General features: G+C 44.9%; 1 protein-coding gene across 2 annotated transcripts in view; it reads left to right on the top strand.

The window, feature by feature from the left end:
- The window catches only part of LOC147111207 (calcium/calmodulin-dependent protein kinase type 1-like), a 218,079-nt gene that overhangs the window by 189,102 nt on the left and 10,973 nt on the right, over positions 1-18,004 (top strand). For both annotated transcript variants that reach the window (XM_086001871.1, XM_086001872.1), the window contains 7 exons: positions 1,496-1,634; positions 2,001-2,127; positions 4,454-4,529; positions 5,810-5,922; positions 15,954-16,032; positions 16,352-16,439; positions 17,147-17,285. In XM_086001871.1, coding sequence (XP_085857997.1) covers positions 1,496-1,634; positions 2,001-2,127; positions 4,454-4,529; positions 5,810-5,922; positions 15,954-16,032; positions 16,352-16,439; positions 17,147-17,285 — 761 coding nt within the window. The remainder of the gene's footprint in view (positions 1-1,495; positions 1,635-2,000; positions 2,128-4,453; positions 4,530-5,809; positions 5,923-15,953; positions 16,033-16,351; positions 16,440-17,146; positions 17,286-18,004) is intronic.

Raw genomic sequence — 18,004 nt, 5'->3', positions numbered from 1 at the left:
GGAAGCAATTTGGTGGTTAAGAGCATCACACAAGAAGCACATTGCCTTGTGTGCTTATTTTTCCTGTAGTGTATTTGGACAGTACCAATATTCCCAAACACACCTGGTGACAACACTTCATGGTGAAGGCAAATCCCTCTCTAGTTAGATTAAATGAGTTCATACTCATTGCTCAATTGCTCAAATCATTTGCTCAGATAAAAAAGGGTGTAAAGATGAACCCAGCAACTACAGGCCAGTCAGTTTAACCTCGGTAGTGAGGAAGTTTTTAGAAACGATAATCCTGGACAAAATTAACAGTCACTTGGACAAGTGTGGATTAATTAAGGAAAGCCAGCACAGATTTGTTAAAGGCAAATCGTGTTTAACCAATTTGAGATTTTTGATGAGGTAACAGAAAGGGTTGATGAGGTAACAGAGAGGATTGATGAGGGCAATGCGGTTGACGTGGTGTACATGGACTTCCAAAAGGCGTTTGATAAAGTGCCACATAATAGACTTGCCAGCAAAATTGAAGCCCATGGAATAAAAGGCAGCATAGATACAAAATTGGCTAAGTGACATGAAACAGAGAGTAGTGGTAAACGAAATAACAACAGAAAATGCTGGAAATACTCAGCAGGCCAGGCAGCATCCGTGGAGAGAGAAACAGAGTTAACGTTTCAGGTCTGGGACCCTTCATCAGAACCAGACCTGAAATGTTAACCCTGTTTCTCTCTCCACGGATGCTGCCTGGCCTGCTGAGTATTTCCAGCATTTTCTGTTGTTATTTCAGATTTCCAGCATCTGCAGTATTTTGCTATTATAGTAGTGGTAAACGGTTGTTTATCGGACTGGAGGAAGCTATACAGTGGTGTTCCCCAGGGGTCGGTACTAGGACCGCTGCTTTTCTTGATATATATCAATGACTTGGACTTGGGTGCACAGGGTTCCAGGGATGAGGGACTTCAGTTACATGGTCAGACTGGAGAAGCTGGGGTTGTTGGAGATTTGATAGAGGTGTTCAAAATCATGAGGATTCTGGACAGAGTAGATAGAGATAAACTGTTCCCATTGGCAGAAGGGTCACGAGTCAGAGGACACAGATTTAAGGTGATTGGCAGAAGAACCAAAGGCGAAATGAGGAAAAACTTTTTTACGCAGCGAGTGGTTATGACCTGGAATGCACTGCCTGAAAGGGTGGTGGAGGCAGATTCAATCACGGCTTTCAAAAAGGGAATTGGAGAAGTACCTGAAGGAATAAAATTTGCAGGGCTACGGGGAAAGGGCGGAGGAGTGGGACTAGCTGAAGTGCTCTTGCAGAGAGTCGGCAAGGGCTCGCCGGGCTGAATGGCCTCCTTCTCTGCTGTAACCATTCTATGATTCTACGAAGTGTGGGCCCTGTCCTCATCTGTATGAATAATGGAGTTTCCACAGCACCTCGTAGGAGCAATAAATTGCGGTCAAATCTGGAATTGTGCCACTATCATTGTGTTTCCTGTTTTGTCTTTCCCAGCGTGTCTGGTGGTGAACTGTTTGACAGGATAGTGGACAAGGGCTTCTACACAGAGAAGGATGCCAGTATGTTGATCCAGCAAATCCTGGATGCTGTGACGTACCTGCATGAACTGGGCATTGTACACCGAGACCTGAAGGTACGTGGGCGCTGAGGCAAGAAGTTCCAGGTGCCCCACTTCCACCGATTTGAAACAGTAATTTTATTTTTCTCATTCCGTGTCTTAATACAGCTGTAGATATGTGTATACATAGATGTACACCACAAACAGCATATGTAGGTGCTAGATCCACGTAAAGAAAGACTTGCAGCTATATAGCGCATTTCACAACCTCATGACGTCTCAAAGCGCTTTACAGCCAATTATGTACTTTTTTGAAGTGTAGTCACTGTTGTAACGAAGGAAACGCGGCAGCCAATTTGCGCACACGTGTACACACGCTTGCATTTACTGACCTTGTGTAGGTATCCACAGATAGACTCTTTTTTTGCATTTTGCCTCCAGCCTGAGAATCTGCTGTACTACAGTGTCGATGAAGATTCCAAAATAATGATCAGTGACTTTGGTCTGTCTAAAATCGAGGGGACCGGGAGTGTGATGTCAACAGCGTGCGGTACACCAGGATACGTGGGTGAGTCCACACGACCACCGCCAACCTTTGCCCAGAGGGGCCAGGAATGAAGAGGTAAAGGGGATGCTCGGAGGGTTAATAGCAGCAGCAGGGAGTACTTGGATGGAACATAAGGTTTGAATAGATAGAGGAGTACTCAAACTGAAACAGACGTAAGTAGGTAAATAACAGCTAGTATTTATGGACTGATTTAGGAGTTCGAAGGTTCTTTGCCCAAACCCTTGCCTTTGGAAGTAACTGTGGGGTTAAGAGTTTGTGGAATTAGTCTTTTAGGCCTCATTTACCAGGATGAAAGCTTTTGTGGATGGAGCGGACCTGCAGGATTGTTGCGATCCATATGGAAATGTATGCAAATCGTTCATCTTGAACCGATGCTCAGACCATGTCGCTGGTTTAGGGCAGAGCCACAAGTGTATGTGCTAAGTTGATGAAAGCTTTATCTGTTAAGTGCTGTACAGAAACAACATGCAGTGCATGATGGATAGAATCGACATGTACACCCACATAGATTAGCATGTACAGGAAACTTTCGATTTACCGGCACCTAAATAACCGGAAATCTCAGTTAACCGGCAAAATTCAGGAGTAGGTTCAGGTAAGTTTTATTACTTGCCTTCCTCGATCTGTTGCTGTGCAAGGGTGTGGCTGCAGCTGTTGCTAAGCTACAGAGACGCTTGGAACTTGTGGCCATTGTTCTGAACCTGTTGCTAAGCAACAGGGTTTGTTGCTTTATACGGAGCTCTTAGCTCCGTATCTTTTACTGTAGCTTTCGGTTATCCGGAATTTTTGATGAACCGGCACCACGTCGGTCCCGGATTAAAAAAAAGATTCCTGTAGTGGGAATGTGGCAACTGAAGGATAGCTAGGCAGGTGATTGAGGGAGGGCGTGCGTGGGAGAAGGGGGAGCTTCTTCCATCCGGCAATTTCTGCAGCTTGGAAATGTTTCTAATTAAATCAGAAAAACAATTTTATTTGCAATGCAAAGAAACAAATGGAAGAACACTCTTGGTAAAAGAGTTCACCACCAGGGATTATTGTATGTGCAGGCATTAAAACCGTTTGTAATTCAGTGAATTCACTCTCTGCAGTTAGAAGCGAGCTGGGTCACCCAGTTACCATGGTTTCCAGGAGCTTGCTTGATTGCCTTCAGGGGTCAGAGAGGAACTTACCTAAAGGTTTTTTTCCTAAATTGGCCTAAGGTTTATTTTCTCTCTTTTTGCCCCTCAGCAGATTGTGTGGCTCCGTGGAAGGGAGGTGGTGTGTGTAGGTTACACCATGCCAGGGATACGTTGGAAGGATCAACTCTTTTTTGCATGTTCATATGAATTAAGATACATTACATTAAGATGTAATTCACTGTTAATGATTCACTGTTAATGAAGGACAGACACACAAGAACAGAACTAATGGCAAGGGAGATGGACGAGTTCCTTGAATTGGAAATGGGCTTAGATTTGCACTAAACATGATGGGCCAGAAATTCGGGTCCCCGCGGGTGAGTACGCGCTGTATACTCACCCGTAAGGCCAATGGAAGTGCCGGTTCTGCACATACACTGCGCATGCGCTGGAAACCGGAACTTCCGTTCCCTTAAAGGAGGGGTTCGGAGGTCAAACGCGTGCGCCGGAGAGGCAGCGTGTAGACCTGGAACTTCCGAGTTTTTTACAGGTTTCTCCGTGAGGGTAAGCCCCTAGCAGCTGCACGTGAAAAAAGCAGTCGCAAGGCCTGCTTTTAACAAGGTAAGAGGTTAATTAAGTAAAATTTAAAAAAAATTCCCACAGGTTTATCATTTTAAAATACTTTAAAGAAAGGTAAGTTTATTTTTAGCCCCGTTAAAAACTTTAATTAATTTTTTCAAATTTTAATTTTTGATTAAAATAGTTAATTTATGTAATTTATAGTTCTTTTAAAAATGTAATATTAAAAAAAAATGTATTTGAAGTTTTAGTTAGGTTTTGGGGCCAATCTCTATTCATAGATTTGACAGGTCTTCCTGTCAAATCTATGAATGGAGATTCCCTGCTCGCCATGGCCCACGTGATCCCAGGGGACGCTTCGAACTAACTGCGCCCCTGGGATACGTGAGTCCTGCGTGTCGGCAGCTGGAGAAGGCCCAGGATCGAAATTCCCACGCGGGCCCCACGGCACAACGGCAGGCATGCTAGGTAAGTGCAGGTCGGGGGCTTGCGTCTGCGGGAAGCCTCCGACCCGAATTTCTGGGCCCATCGATGTATTGTCACCATGGGTCATCTATAGCTGCTGTCTGTCGGAGGAGTGGCGTGATCTCCATTCTGCTAACCTGTCACCTTTTGATTTCTCTCCGCAGCTCCAGAGGTTTTGGCCCAGAAGCCCTACAGTAAAGCAGTTGACTGCTGGTCTATAGGAGTGATCTCCTATATCTTGTAAGTTTTCATATGAGGCTGAACTTGAAAAGGGGCAAGTGGACTGTATAATTCAAAAAATGTTAATGGTGACTTGAAATAAGTAAAATCAGCACAGACGAGGAATTTGAATGGCGCTAACCTAGATTCATATTCATCCCATTAATCTGGACTGGGTGTCTTCGCTCTGCTGGCTGGAAGGTCCTATGTGAAAAGAGTAAGAATAATCGCAATTGGTTCCGAAACACACTGGGGTCCCATTTTAAAATAAACTGTATCCAACTGGCACTAAATTACTAATCTCGCTGAGAGACTGCAAAGAATGTCTGTCAGGAGTGAGAAACTGGTGCAGTTGTGGGTGCTCTTCTGAGTTTGAGGCACAGGTGGACTGGAAACATGGTGCTTTACTCTGCAGCTGGTTTGACTGCCTAAAAATAGATTTTTAAAATTTGTTCATGGGTTGTGGACGTCGCTGACAATGCCAGCATTTATTGCCCATCCCTAGTTGCCCATGAGAAGGTGGTGGTGAGCCGCCGCCTTGAACCGCTGCAGTTCGTGTGGTGAAGGTACCCCCACAGTGCTGTTAGGGTGGGAGTTCCAGGATTTTGACCCAGCGACGATGAAGGAACGGCGATATACTTCCAAGTCAGGATGGTGTGTGACTTAGAGGGGAACTTGCAGGTGGTGGTGTTCCCATGCGCCTGTTGCCCTTGTCCTTCTAGGTGGTAGAGGTCACGGGTTTGGGAGTTATTGTCAAAGAAGCCTTGACGAGTTGCTGCAGTGCATCGCGTCGATGGTACACACTGCAACCACCCTGTGCTGGTGGTGGAGGGAGTGAATGTTTAAGGTGGTGGATGGGGTGTCAATCAGGCGGGCTGCTTTTTCCTAGATGGTGTCGAGCTTTTTGAGTGTTGTTGGAGTTGCATTCATCCAGGCAAGTGGAGAGTATTCCATCACACTCCTGACTTGTGTCTTATAGATGGTGGAAAGGCTTTAGGGAGTCAGGAAGTGAAACACTCGCCACAGAATACCAAGCCTCTGACCTGCTCTTGTTGCTACAGTATTTGAGTTCCATTTGCCAGCGTTGACCTCTTTTGCCGCGATGTTTGGAAAGATTCATCAAAATTGTCATATTTAATTTAAAATTGTTACTGTTCAAAACTGTCAGATAATGTAAAGATGATAGATACCTTGCAGTCTCCTTCCCAGCCATATTATTACTGTACTGGTCCTAATAACTGTGGGCTTCCTGAAGATTGTTCATTTGACTTTTGCTTTTTTTCCCCCTCCCTCCTCTGCAGGTTGTGCGGTTATCCTCCATTTTATGATGAAAATGATGCAAAGCTCTTTGAGCAGATTCTAAAGGCCGAATATGAATTTGATTCTCCATACTGGGATGATATTTCTGACTCAGGTACGGCCTGATCACTACATTTTGTTGATATATAGAGGTTCTCGGATGCACTCATTGGACTTGCTCAGATTGAGGTTGCATGCAGGGTAGTAAAGCTGTTTGCTAACCACTCTACAAGAATCTGGCTCTCTTCCCCCCCCCCCCCCCCCAACCCCCCTCTTTGTAATTTGTCTCCCTGTTCTTACAGATCTCACACCTCCATGTGGAGAGAATGGTCCAGCAGGCATCTTTTCCCCAAATGTCTGCCTGTGACATATCATTCATTACTAGTGTGAGAGAGCAGGGTGGTGGGTTGACTGAATTTCTGCACATGTTAGCTCCTGGAACAATTGTAATAAGACATGGGAATTATGTAGAAAAAGCCAGTTCCTACTGTGACGCAGATCAAAATTACTCCCATACTTTTCGAGGAGAAAAAAGGCAGTAGGACTATTCCCATTCTCCACAGTACGCTATGCCACTCCCCAGCTCCAAGCACATCCTGTTCCTTGCCATGAGCTTGAACCTGCTCCCATCTGAGTCCAGATCCCAACAGTCTTGGAATCACCAAAGGAAGCCATTCGACCCATCATGCTTGTGCTAACTCGTCAACTAAAGCTGTCTACTCCGAGTTTTATTTCTCTGCCGTTCCCCATATTCTTTTCTCTTCCTTTTCAAATACTTAACTAATTCCCTTTTAAATGATGTCATAGTTTCCACCTCAATAGCAACTTGTGGTAAAGCATTCCATATAATAACCTTCCAATTTTCCCCTTCATTGTTCTCGAAATCCTGAGTTTCTGCTCCCTTGTTACTGATTCAGCAGCTGGTGGAAACAATTCTTTCCCTATTTTTCCTCTCGGTACCTTTTGAAATCCTTTTATTAGATCAACAACTTGCATTAATGTAGCACCTTTAATGTAGAAAAATGAACCAAAGTGCTTCACAACGGTGTAATCAGGCAACAATGGATCCCTCTTCATTTCCTCCGTTCCAGTGGGGGGAGGGGGGAGCCCCAATTTCTTGAGATTATCTTCATAATAACTTCTCATTCCTGGTATCATTCTGGTGAATCTTCACTGTACCTTTCCCATGGCTCGAATCTCCTCCTTGTAATGGGGTGCCAAGAACTGCTTGCAATACTCCAACTGTGGCTTAACCAATGTCTAATGCAAATTCAACACCACTTCCTTGCTTTTTATATTCAACACCCCTATGTATAAAACCTAGAATCCCACTTGTCTTTTTACAGCTATTTTTCCCCTACACCCCCACCCACCTCCCATCTAGTGGTGCAGATATCTGCACCACTCGATCTTTCTACTCTTGATTTTTATCCCCTGGGATATTCTGCCTTTCACTGTTCTTTTTCCCAAAATGTACTTTTCCCCAAAATGTACTACTGTACTTCACAATTCTCCGCACTGAACTGTATCTGTCTCTTCCTGCGATCTCTGGAATTCTTCCTCACAGTTTGCTATGTCCCCTAATTTGCTATCGGCAAACCTCAATATCATTCCTCTTGTGTCTATGTCTAACTTAAGGGGAGGGAAATTCACCCAAAAGAAGTGAGTCCAGTACAGATCCCTGGGCACAGCACTGCCCACATCTTGGCAACTGGAAAAACATCCCTTTACCCAGACACTTTGCTTTCTATCTCATCTCTGAGCCATTGCCCTCTGCAGCTTAAATTCCTTTTAATGCAGGCACCTTAATTTTGGTAATCTGTGTCTTATGTGGCACCCTATCTAACTCTTTCCAAATGCCCATATATACTTCCATTGCATTCCCTTTATTTATACACTTTGATTTCCTCCAAAAATTAAATTAAATTCATCATGCATGACCTGGCATTTATAAATCCAAGCTGAGCTTACCAATTACCTTTTAAGAAATTTGTTAATTTCATCTCATAAATTATGAACTGTAGAAGCTCACCTACAAATGAGGTAAAACTAATTCACCGATAATTTCTTCACAACCTTGGTGTCATATTTGACCCTGAAATGAGCTTCCGACCACATATCTGCAGCATAACAAAGACCGCCTATTTCCACCTCCGTGACATCGCTCGTCTCTGCCCTTGCCTCAGCTCATCTGCTGCTGAAACCCTCATCCATGCCTTTGTTACCTCTAGACTTGACTCTTCCAACGCCCTCCAGGCTGGCCTCCCACGTTCTACCCTACGTAAACTTGAGGTCATCCAAAACTCGGCTGCCTGTGTCCTAACTCGCACCAAGTCCCGTTCACCCATCACCCCTGTGCTCGCTGACCTACATTGGCTCCCGCTTAAGCAACGCCTCGATTTCAAAATTCTCATCCTTGTTTTCAAATCCCTCCATGGCCTCGCCCCTCCCTATCTCTGTAATCTCCTCCAGCCCGACAACCCCCCCCCCCCCCCGAGATATCTACACTCTCTAATTGTGCCTCCTTAAGCATCTGTGATCATAATCGCTCAACCATTGGTAGCCATGCTTTCTGTTGCCTAGGCCCTAAGCTCTGGAATTCCCTGCCTAAACCTCTCCGCCTCTCTACCTCTGTTTCCTCTCAAGACGCTCCTTAAAACCTACCTCTTTGACCAAGCTTTTGGTCGCTGCCCTAATTTCTCCTTATGTGGCTCGGTGTCAAATTTTTTGTCTTAATACTCCTGTGAGGCGCCTTGGGATGTTTTACTACGTTAAAGGTGCTATATAAATACAAGTTGTTGTTGTTGTATCATTGCCCCTTTCTTGAACGGGAGTTAGAATTTGTCACCCTCCAGTTCTTTGGCAAAATTCCTGTTTCCAAAGATTTTTGCGAAATAATGGAAAATGTCTCTGCCATCTCTTCCCCAACTTTCTTTACTGGGATACATACCACCTGGGCCTGATGTGTCATAGCCGAGCTGATTCCAAATGTTCTCTCCCAGCAGCTTCCTGTTCCTGTCCTTTGAGGAACAAAGAAATGGCAGACCAACTAAATACATACTTTGATTCTGTCTTCACAAAGGAGGACACAAATAACCTCCCGGTGATGTCGGGGAACATAGGTCTGATGAAAGGGAGGAACTGAATGAAATCAGTATTTGTAGGGAAATGGTGTTAGGCAAATTGATGGAATTGAAGGCTGATTAATCCCCAGGGCCTGATAATCTACATCCTAGGGTACTTAAGGAAGTGGCCCGAGAAATAGTAGATGCATTGCTGATCATCTTCCAACAGTCAATGGAATCTGGAACAGTACCCATGGATTGGAGGGTAGCTAATGTTACCCCACTATTCAAAAAAGGTGGTAGAGAGAAAACGGGGAATTACTGACATTGGTAGTGGGGAAAATGCTAGAGTCCATTATAAAAGATGTAATAGCAGAGCACTTGGAAAGCAGTGACAGGATCGGACAAAGTCAACATGGATTTACAAAAGGTAAATTGTGCTTGACTAATCTCCTGGAATTTTTTGAGTATGTAACTAGTAAAATAGATGAGGGAGAACCAGTGGATGTGGTGTATTTGGACGTTCAGAAGGCTTTCGATAAGGTCCCGCATAAGAGATTAGCGTATAAAGTTAAGGCACATGGGATTGGGGGCAAGGTATTGATTTGGATAGAGAACTGGTTGGCAGACAGAAAGCAAAGAGTTGGAATAAACGGGTCTTTTTCCGAGTGGCAGGCAGTGACTAGTGGGGTACCGCAAGGATCGGTCCTAGGACCCCAGCTATTCACAATATATATTAATGATCTAGACAAGGGAACTAGATGTAATATCTCCAAATTTGCAGACGACACAAAGCTGGGTGGGCGTGTGTGCTGTGAGGAGGATGCCGAGAAACTACAGGATGATTTGGACAGGTTGGGTGATTGGACAGAAGCATGGCAGATGCAATATAACAGGGATAAATGTGAGGTTATCCACTTTAGTGGCAAAAACAGGAAGGCAGATTATTATCTGAATGGCAATAGATTGGGAGAAGGGGAAGTGCAACGAGACCTGGGTGTCCTTGTGCACCAGTCGCTGAAAGTAAGCATGCAGGTGCAGCAGGCGGTTAAGAAGGCAAATGGTACGTTGGCCTTCGTAGCGAGAGAACATAACATAAGAACATAAGAAATAGGAGCAGGAGTAGGCCAATCGGCCCCTTGAGCCTGCTCCGCCATTCAATAAGATCATGGCTGATCTGATCCTAACCGCCAATCCACTATCACAGAACCATCTCCTGAATCTAACAGAATTAGACACACGAAATAGGAGCAGGATCAGGCTACACGGCCCCTGGGCCCGCTCCGCCACCCACAGGGCCATGACCGATCCGAACCTAGACTCATGTCCAAATTCCTGCCCGCTCCCCATAACCCTTAATTCCCTTTACTTCTAGGAAACTGTCTATTTCTGTTTTAAATTTATGTAATGATGTAGCTTCTACAGCTTTTTGGGGCAGCATATTCCATGGACCTACCGCCCTCTGAGTGAAGTAGTTCCTCCTCATCTCAGTCTTGAAAGAGCAGCCCCTTATTCTAAGACTATGCCCCCTAGTTCTAGTTTCACCCATCATCGGGAACATCCTCCCCGCATCCACCCGATCCAACCCCTTCACAATCTTATATGTTTCAATAAGATCGCCTCTCATTCTTCTGAACTCCAATGAGTAGAGTCCCAATCTACTCAACCTCTCCTCATACGTCCATCCCCTCATCCCCGGGATTAACCGAGTGAACCTTCTTTGTACTGACTCGAGAGCAAGTATGTATTTTCTTAAGTATGGACACCAAAACACTCTGCAGTATTCCAGGTGCGGTCTCACCAATACCTTGTACAACTGAAGCAATACCTCCCTATTTTTATATTCTATCCCCCTAGCAATGAAAGCCAACATTCCATTGGCCTTCTTAATCACTTGCTGCACCTGCATACTAACTTTTTGAGTTTCGTGCACCAGGACCCCCAGATCCCTTTGTACTTCAGTACTTTCCAGTTTCTTGCCATTAAGATAATAACTTGCTCTATGATTTTTCCTGCCAAAGTGCATAACCTCACACTTTCCAGTATTGTATTCCATCTGCCAAATCTCTGCCCACTTACTTAGCCTGTCTATGTCCCCTTGCAGGTTTTTTATGTCCTCCTCACTCACTACTTTCCCTCCCATCTTAGTATCATCTGCAAACTTTGATATGTTACACTCGGTCCCCTCCTCCAAATCGTTAATATAGATTGTAAAGAGTTGGTGACCCAGCACTGACCCCTGTGGAACACCACTAGTTACTGATTGCCAGTCCGAGAATGAACCATTTATCCCAACTCTCTGCCTTCTGTTAGATAGCCAATCCTCTATCCATGCCAGAATATTACCCCCAATCCCGTGATTTTTTATCTTAAGCAATAATCTTCTGTGTGGCACCTTGTCAAATGCCTTTTGGAAGTCTAAATACACTACGTCCACTGGTTCCCCTTTATCCACCCTATATGTTACTTCCTCAAAGAACTCCAGCAAATTTGTCAAACATGACTTCCCCTTCATAAAACCATGCTGACTTTGTCCTATTAAATTATGATTATCCAAATGTCCTGTTACTGTCTCCTTAATAATGGACTCCAATATTTTACCTACCACAGATGTTAGGCTAACCGGTCTATAGTTTCCAGCCTTCTGTTTACTGCCCTTTTTAAATAAGGGCGTTACATTAGCAGTTTTCCAGTCTGCCGGGACCTTTGCTGAGTCCAGGGAGTTTTGGAAAATTATTACCAATGCATCCACAATCCCTACCGCCACTTCCCTCAAGACCCTAGGATGTAAGCCATCAGGTCCAGGTGATTTATCTGCCTTGAGTCCCATTATTTTACCGAGTACCACTTCCTTAGTGATTTTGATCGTGTTTAGCTCCTCCCCCCCATAGCCCCCTGTTTGTCCAGTGTTGGGATATTCTTAGTGTCTTCTACTGTAAAGACTGATACAAAATATTCATTCAGTGTTTTTGCCATCTCCATATTTCCCACCATTAATTTCCCGGTCTCATCCTCTAAGGGACCAACATTTACTTTAGCCACCCTTTTTCTTTTTATATAACTATAAAAACTCTTACTATCTGTTTTTATATTTTTTGCTAATTTACTTTCATAATCTATCTTCCCTTTCTTAATCTTTTTGTTATTTTTTGCTGTCTTTTAAAGTTTTCCCAATCCTCTCTCCTCCCACTAGATTTGGCTACCTTATATGCCCTTGTTTTTAGTCGAATACTATCCTTAATTTCTTTACTTAGCCACGGATGGCTGTCTTTTCTTTTGCACCCTTTTCTTCTCAGTGGAATATATTTTTTTTGGAAGTTGTAAAATAACTCCTTAAATGTACACCACTGATCATGTATCATCTTACCCTTTAATCTATTTTCCCAATCCACTCTACTCAATTCCACTCTCATACCTTCATAGTCTCCTTTATTCAAGCTTAGCACGCTTGTTTGAGATCCAACCTTCTCACCCTCTAATTGAATATGGATTTCAACCATGTTATGGTCACTCATTCCAAGGGGATCCTTTACTAGGACATTTTTAATTAATCCTGTCTCGTTACACAGGACCAGATCTAAGGTTGCTTGCCCCCTGGTCGATTCAGTTACATACTGCTCAAGAAACCCATCCCTAATACACTCAATGAACTCATCCTCAAGGCAGCCCTGCCCAATTTGATTTGTCCAATTAATATGATAGTTAAAATCCCCCATAATTATAGATGTTCCCTTTATTACAAGCCTCAACTATTTCCTGATTGATACTCCGTCCAACAGAGTTGCCACTGTTCGGAGGCCTATAGACTACGCCCACTAGTGTTTTTTTCCCCTTATTATTCCTTACCTCCAACCAAACTGTTTCATTATCCTGATCTTTTGACCCAATATCATTTCTCTGTATTACAGTGATTCCTTCCTTTATTAACATAGCCACCCCACCTCCCCTTCCTTCCTGCCTGTCCTTCCTGATCGTTAAATAACCTGGTAGGTTTAATTCCCAGGCATTGTCACCCTGCAGCCATGTTTCTGTAATGGCCACAAGATCATACCCATATGTAGTTATTTGTGGCATTAAGTCGTCTATTTTGTTACGAATGCTATGTGCATTCAGATAGAGAACTTTCAAATATGTTTTGTGACACTTAGTTCCTGCTTTTGCCCTTTTTATTACTTTACCTTTTACTCCATACCTTCTGCCCCTTCCTGACACGCTCTGGTTTTCAATTTCCCCCCTGCTACCTAAGTCTATGACCTTCTCTGTTGTCATTTTTATTATTTGCTCTCTAGGTACCTCCCCCCCACTAGTTAGTTTAAAGCCCTCTCTACAGCCCTAGTTATATGATCTGCCAGGACTCTAGTCCCAGCACTGGCCAAGTGAAGCCCGTCCCAACGGAACAGCTCCCTCCTGCCCCAGTACTGGTGCCAGTGTCCCAGGAAGCAAAATCCATTTCTCCGACACCAGTCTTTGAGCCACGCATTTAACTCTCTAATTTTATTTGTCCTAGCCAAATTCGCTCGTGGCTCAGGTAATAATCCAGAGATTATTACCCTTGTGGTTCTGCTTTTTAATTTGGCCCCTAGCTGCTCAAACTCCCTCAGCAGAACCTCCTTCCTTGTCCTATCTATGTCGTTGGTACCAACATGGACCACGACAACTGGATTCTCCCCCTCCCACTCCAAGTTTCTCTCCAGCCCAGAGGAGATGTCCTTAACCCTGGCACCGGGCAGGCAACACAGCCTTCGGAACTCTCGCTCTCGGCTGCAAAGAACTCTATCTATCCCCCTAACGATACTATCCCCTACCACTACAACATTTCTTTTAACTCCCCCCACTTGAATGGCCCCCTGCTCCACGGTGCTGTGGCCAGGTTGCTCATCCTCCCTGCAGTCCCTGTTCCCAACCTCACAGGGAGTAAGAGCCTCAAACCTGTTGGACAAGTGCAAGGGCTGCGGCTCCTCCAACACTACCTCCTGGATTCCCGTACCTGCCTCACTTCTAGTCACACCATCCTGACCCTGGCCACGGACTACATCTGAATTAATTAATCTAATTGGTGTGAATACCTCGTGATACACAGTCCAGGTAACTCTCCCCCTCCCTGATGTGTCTCAGTGTTTGAAGCTCGGACTCCAGCTCTTCAACACGGAGCCGGAATTCCTCGAGCAGCCAACACTTACTGCAAATGTGATCACCGTGAGCATCAATGGTGTCCACCAGCTCCCACATATTGCAGCAGCAACACATCACCTGATCTCCCATTCTATGTAATTAATTAAATTTATTAATATTATTCTTAAATACCCTCTGCCCCGATTCTAGATGGTGAATATCACACCTTAGAAACTATAAACCAAAGAGATTAAGCTTCAAAAGGGAGAAATACTCACCAACCAATCACTTACCCGCTTTCTGGTGACATCACACTTGGATTACTTTTTACCTCTCCTTCCCTCCGAGACTGGAGACTGGAGACTGGTAAACCTTACCTGGTCTCTGGGGCCTTTTATAGCCCTGCTCTGCCGCTCGAGTTTCCCGCCGACGCTGTGAGGCCTTACCTGGTCTCTGAGGCTTTTATAGCCCTGCTCTGCCGCTCGAGTTTCCCGCCGACGCTGTGAGGCCTTACCTGGTCTCTGAGGCTTTTATAGCCCTGCTCTGCCGCTCGAGTTTCCCGCCGACGCTGTGAGGCCTTACCTGGTCTCTGGGGCTTTTATAGACCCGCTCTGCCGCTCAGGATTCCCGCCGACGCTGTGAGGCCTTACCTGGTCTCTGGGGCTTTTATAGCCCCGCTCTGCCGCTCAGGATTCCCGCCGACGCTGTGAGGCCTTACCTGGTCTCTGGGGCTTTTATAGCCCCGCGCTGACGCTGTGAGGCCTTACCTGGTCTCTGGGGCTTTTATAGCCCCGCGCTGACGCTGTGAGGCCTTACCTGGTCTCTGGGGCTTTTATAGCCCCACTCTGCCGCTCAGGATTCCGGCTGACGCTGTGAGGCCTTACCTGGTCTCTGGGGCTTTTATAGCCCCGCTCTGCCGCTCGAGATTCCCGCCGACGCTGTGAGGCCTTACCTTGTCTCTGGGGCTTTTATAGTGCCGCTCGAGATTCCCGCCGACGCTGTTTGAGTACAGGAACAAGGATGTCTTGCTGCAGTTGTACAGGGCCTTGGTGAGACCACATCTTGAGTATTGTGTGCAGTTTTGGTCGCCATATCTGAGGAAGGATGTTCTTGCCATGGAAGGAGTTCAGCGAAGATTCACCAGGCTGATACCTGGGATGGCAGGAATGACGTATGAGGAGAGATTGGGACGATAGGGCTTGTACTCGCTGTAGTTTAGAAGAATGAGAGGGGATCTCATTGAAACTTATAAAATTCTGATAGGACTGGACAGACTAGATGCAGGAAGGATGTTCCCGATGGTCAGGGAGTCCAGAACCAGGGGTCAAAGTCTAAGGATAAGGGGTAGGCCATTTTGGACAGAAATGAGCAGGAATTTCTTCACCCAGAGAGTGGTGAACCTGTGGAATTCTCTACTACAGAAGGCAGTAGAGGCCAATACATTAAATATATTCAAGAAGGAGTTGGATATATTTCTTAAGGCTAAAGGGATCAAGGGGTATGGGGAGAAAGCAGGGACCGGGTACTGAATTTGGATGGTCAGCCATGATCGCATTGAATGGCGGAGCAGGCTCGAGGGGCCGAATGGCCTACTCCTGCTCCTATCTTCTATGTTTGTCCATTGGTTTTCCTCTCCCTCCTGTGAAGAAGCACCAATCCTCCACTCTGCATCTCCCCCAACAGCACAACTAGAGTCAGAAGCTCTGGATGGATTGCAGACATAAACCTCTGTGCCCTCCCCTTTATGGTGCACTTATTCTGGTACGTCAGTAAGTTGTGCCATTGTCTACAGTTTAAACTGCAGCTTCCAGCTCTGCTGTGGTCATCGGTCAGTCTGGTGACTATCAAAGCCCCTTGTCAAACTCTATGAGCTTGCTTTTTTTGTGGAGAATTTTTAGCTGGATTGTGAAAAGCTGTGGATGTCTTAGAACTGCAGTTTTCATTCAGGTTTTATTTGGTTTCACTCTAGCCAAAGATTTTATTCAACATCTGATGGAGAAGGACCCTAATAAACGCTACACCTGTGACCAAGCTTTGCAGCATCCCTGGTAAGGTTTGAACTGAATTGTGTCTATTCCCCATGCCAATGAGAGACTTATAAATAGGTTTCAACAGGAAAAAAGATGGGGGTGCTGATTAAATGTTGAAAGGACTTCATGCTATAGCAAGAAGGAGATTAAAAGAAATAATCTAACTGGGTCTTGTGCATGGGCCCAAATAACAGTGATCCAAATGGACCATGTTTCTCATTCATTCCTACCTTGTGTTCTTGTGTTCTATTGCATAGGCCTGTTGGGCAATAGTAATTGGGCTCATTTATTATATACGACATCAGTTTGCATTTTTTTGTCCTCTTTTGTCCTGCAGGATTGCTGGTGATACTGCCTTGGATAAGAACATCCATGAGTCTGTCAGTGCCCAAATCAGAAAGAACTTTGCAAAGAGTAAATGGAAGGTAGGTACCTGGGGGCTTAGGGTGTGTGCAGTATCTTGTTAAATGTGCAGAGTTTTCTGCATTGATCAGATACAGATTTAATCCCTAATGCTTTAAATTGAGGGGTCGCGCAGCTAATCATTACAATATCTCGAAAGCCTTAGAAAATCTGCTTGACAGCACAAAGGATATCTCTAGGCTGTTAATTAGAAATGAACGATTTAAAAGATATGTCTTCTATTCCCTTCCTTGTTATGCCATGTGGATCCACTATCTCAAAACAAATCTGACAGGAAATCTTTATTCTCCAGAATCCTTATTGTACATGACATGATATGCACTGTGCAGCTGTGTAGAATGGAGCCCTCATCAGTGGCTATCCAAAAGCACTAAGAAATTTTAAAATCCGTAAATAATAGTGAGATTTCCAGGAAGGTGCAGTACCTACAGGGAGCCTTTGCCCTCAGTGTCTTCATTTTACTGCAGGGATATTGGTGAAAAGAAGATCCCCTGTGACATTGCTGCATATAATAGAAGGTGACATGATTGAAAGCAGTATCGTATATTTGTGCGTTTTTTTTTCATTCATCGGAATGTGTATATTTTACCTCGCCCACTCCACAGTTCCTCTCTGTGTTTGGGTCTTCCCCTTTTTTAATCTCTCCTTCTCTCTTTCCCCCCCACCACCATTTGTAACACTCTCCGATATTTCCATCCTCTTCCTACAGCAAGCTTTTAATGCCACAGCTGTTATACGTCATATGAGGAAACTGCATTTGGGTAGCAGCCAGGAAGGGTCAGTGCAGAACACACCAACCAGTCCATGCCATGGGACACTGCTGGTACCAGGAGGAGAGTCAAACAATGGTAAGAATGTCAATCTGCGGTACTATGCATGAAAGGCGCTGCAGATTGCACTGATACTCGGGTACACTCGGGGTGGGGTTTAAACTTCATCCACTTCCATTGTCTATGCCCTCCTTTATAGTGTAGAATTGCGTTTTGTTTATAGTGTAGAATGGTTTCCACAGTTCCCAGGTGACAGACCAATGGTTCTGCATGCTTGGTCATTTGAAATTTTTAAAATTTATTCACAGGATGTGGCAATGCCAGCATTTAGTGCCCATCCCTAGTTGCCCTTTGAGTGGCTTGCTGGGCCATTTCAGAGGGCAGTTAAGAGTCAAACCACATTGCTGTGGGTCTGGAGTCACACATAGGCCAGATCGGGTAAGGACGGCAGATTTCCTTCCCTAAAGGACATTAGTGAACCAGATGTTTTTTTTGGGACAGTCCAGTAAATTCATGGTCACCATTACTGATGCTAGCTTTTTGTTCCAGATTTATTTAATTAACTGCATTTAAATTTCCCAGCTGCCGAGGTGGGATTTGAACTACGCTACTGTACCAAATCATGGTCTTTGTTTTCCGACCACCTGACCTTTCCCATCAGTGCCTGGCAGCAGTGCCTCCTGATCTATCTTGGAATGTCACTGAAGGCAGGGTATGTTGGCAGTAGCAGCACCGTAACATCAAGCGGGATTAGTCCTTCTGCCACCAGACAGTAAAAAGTACTGTCCAAGCAGGAC

This window comes from Somniosus microcephalus, chromosome 11, assembly GCF_052327205.1.
Source record: "Somniosus microcephalus isolate GS21.2 chromosome 11, FLI_Smic_1.0, whole genome shotgun sequence".
NCBI classification, from domain to species: domain Eukaryota; kingdom Metazoa; phylum Chordata; class Chondrichthyes; order Squaliformes; family Somniosidae; genus Somniosus; species Somniosus microcephalus.
The sequence above is the reverse complement of the archived record's forward strand: the minus strand, read 5'-3'. Positions and strand labels throughout refer to the sequence as shown.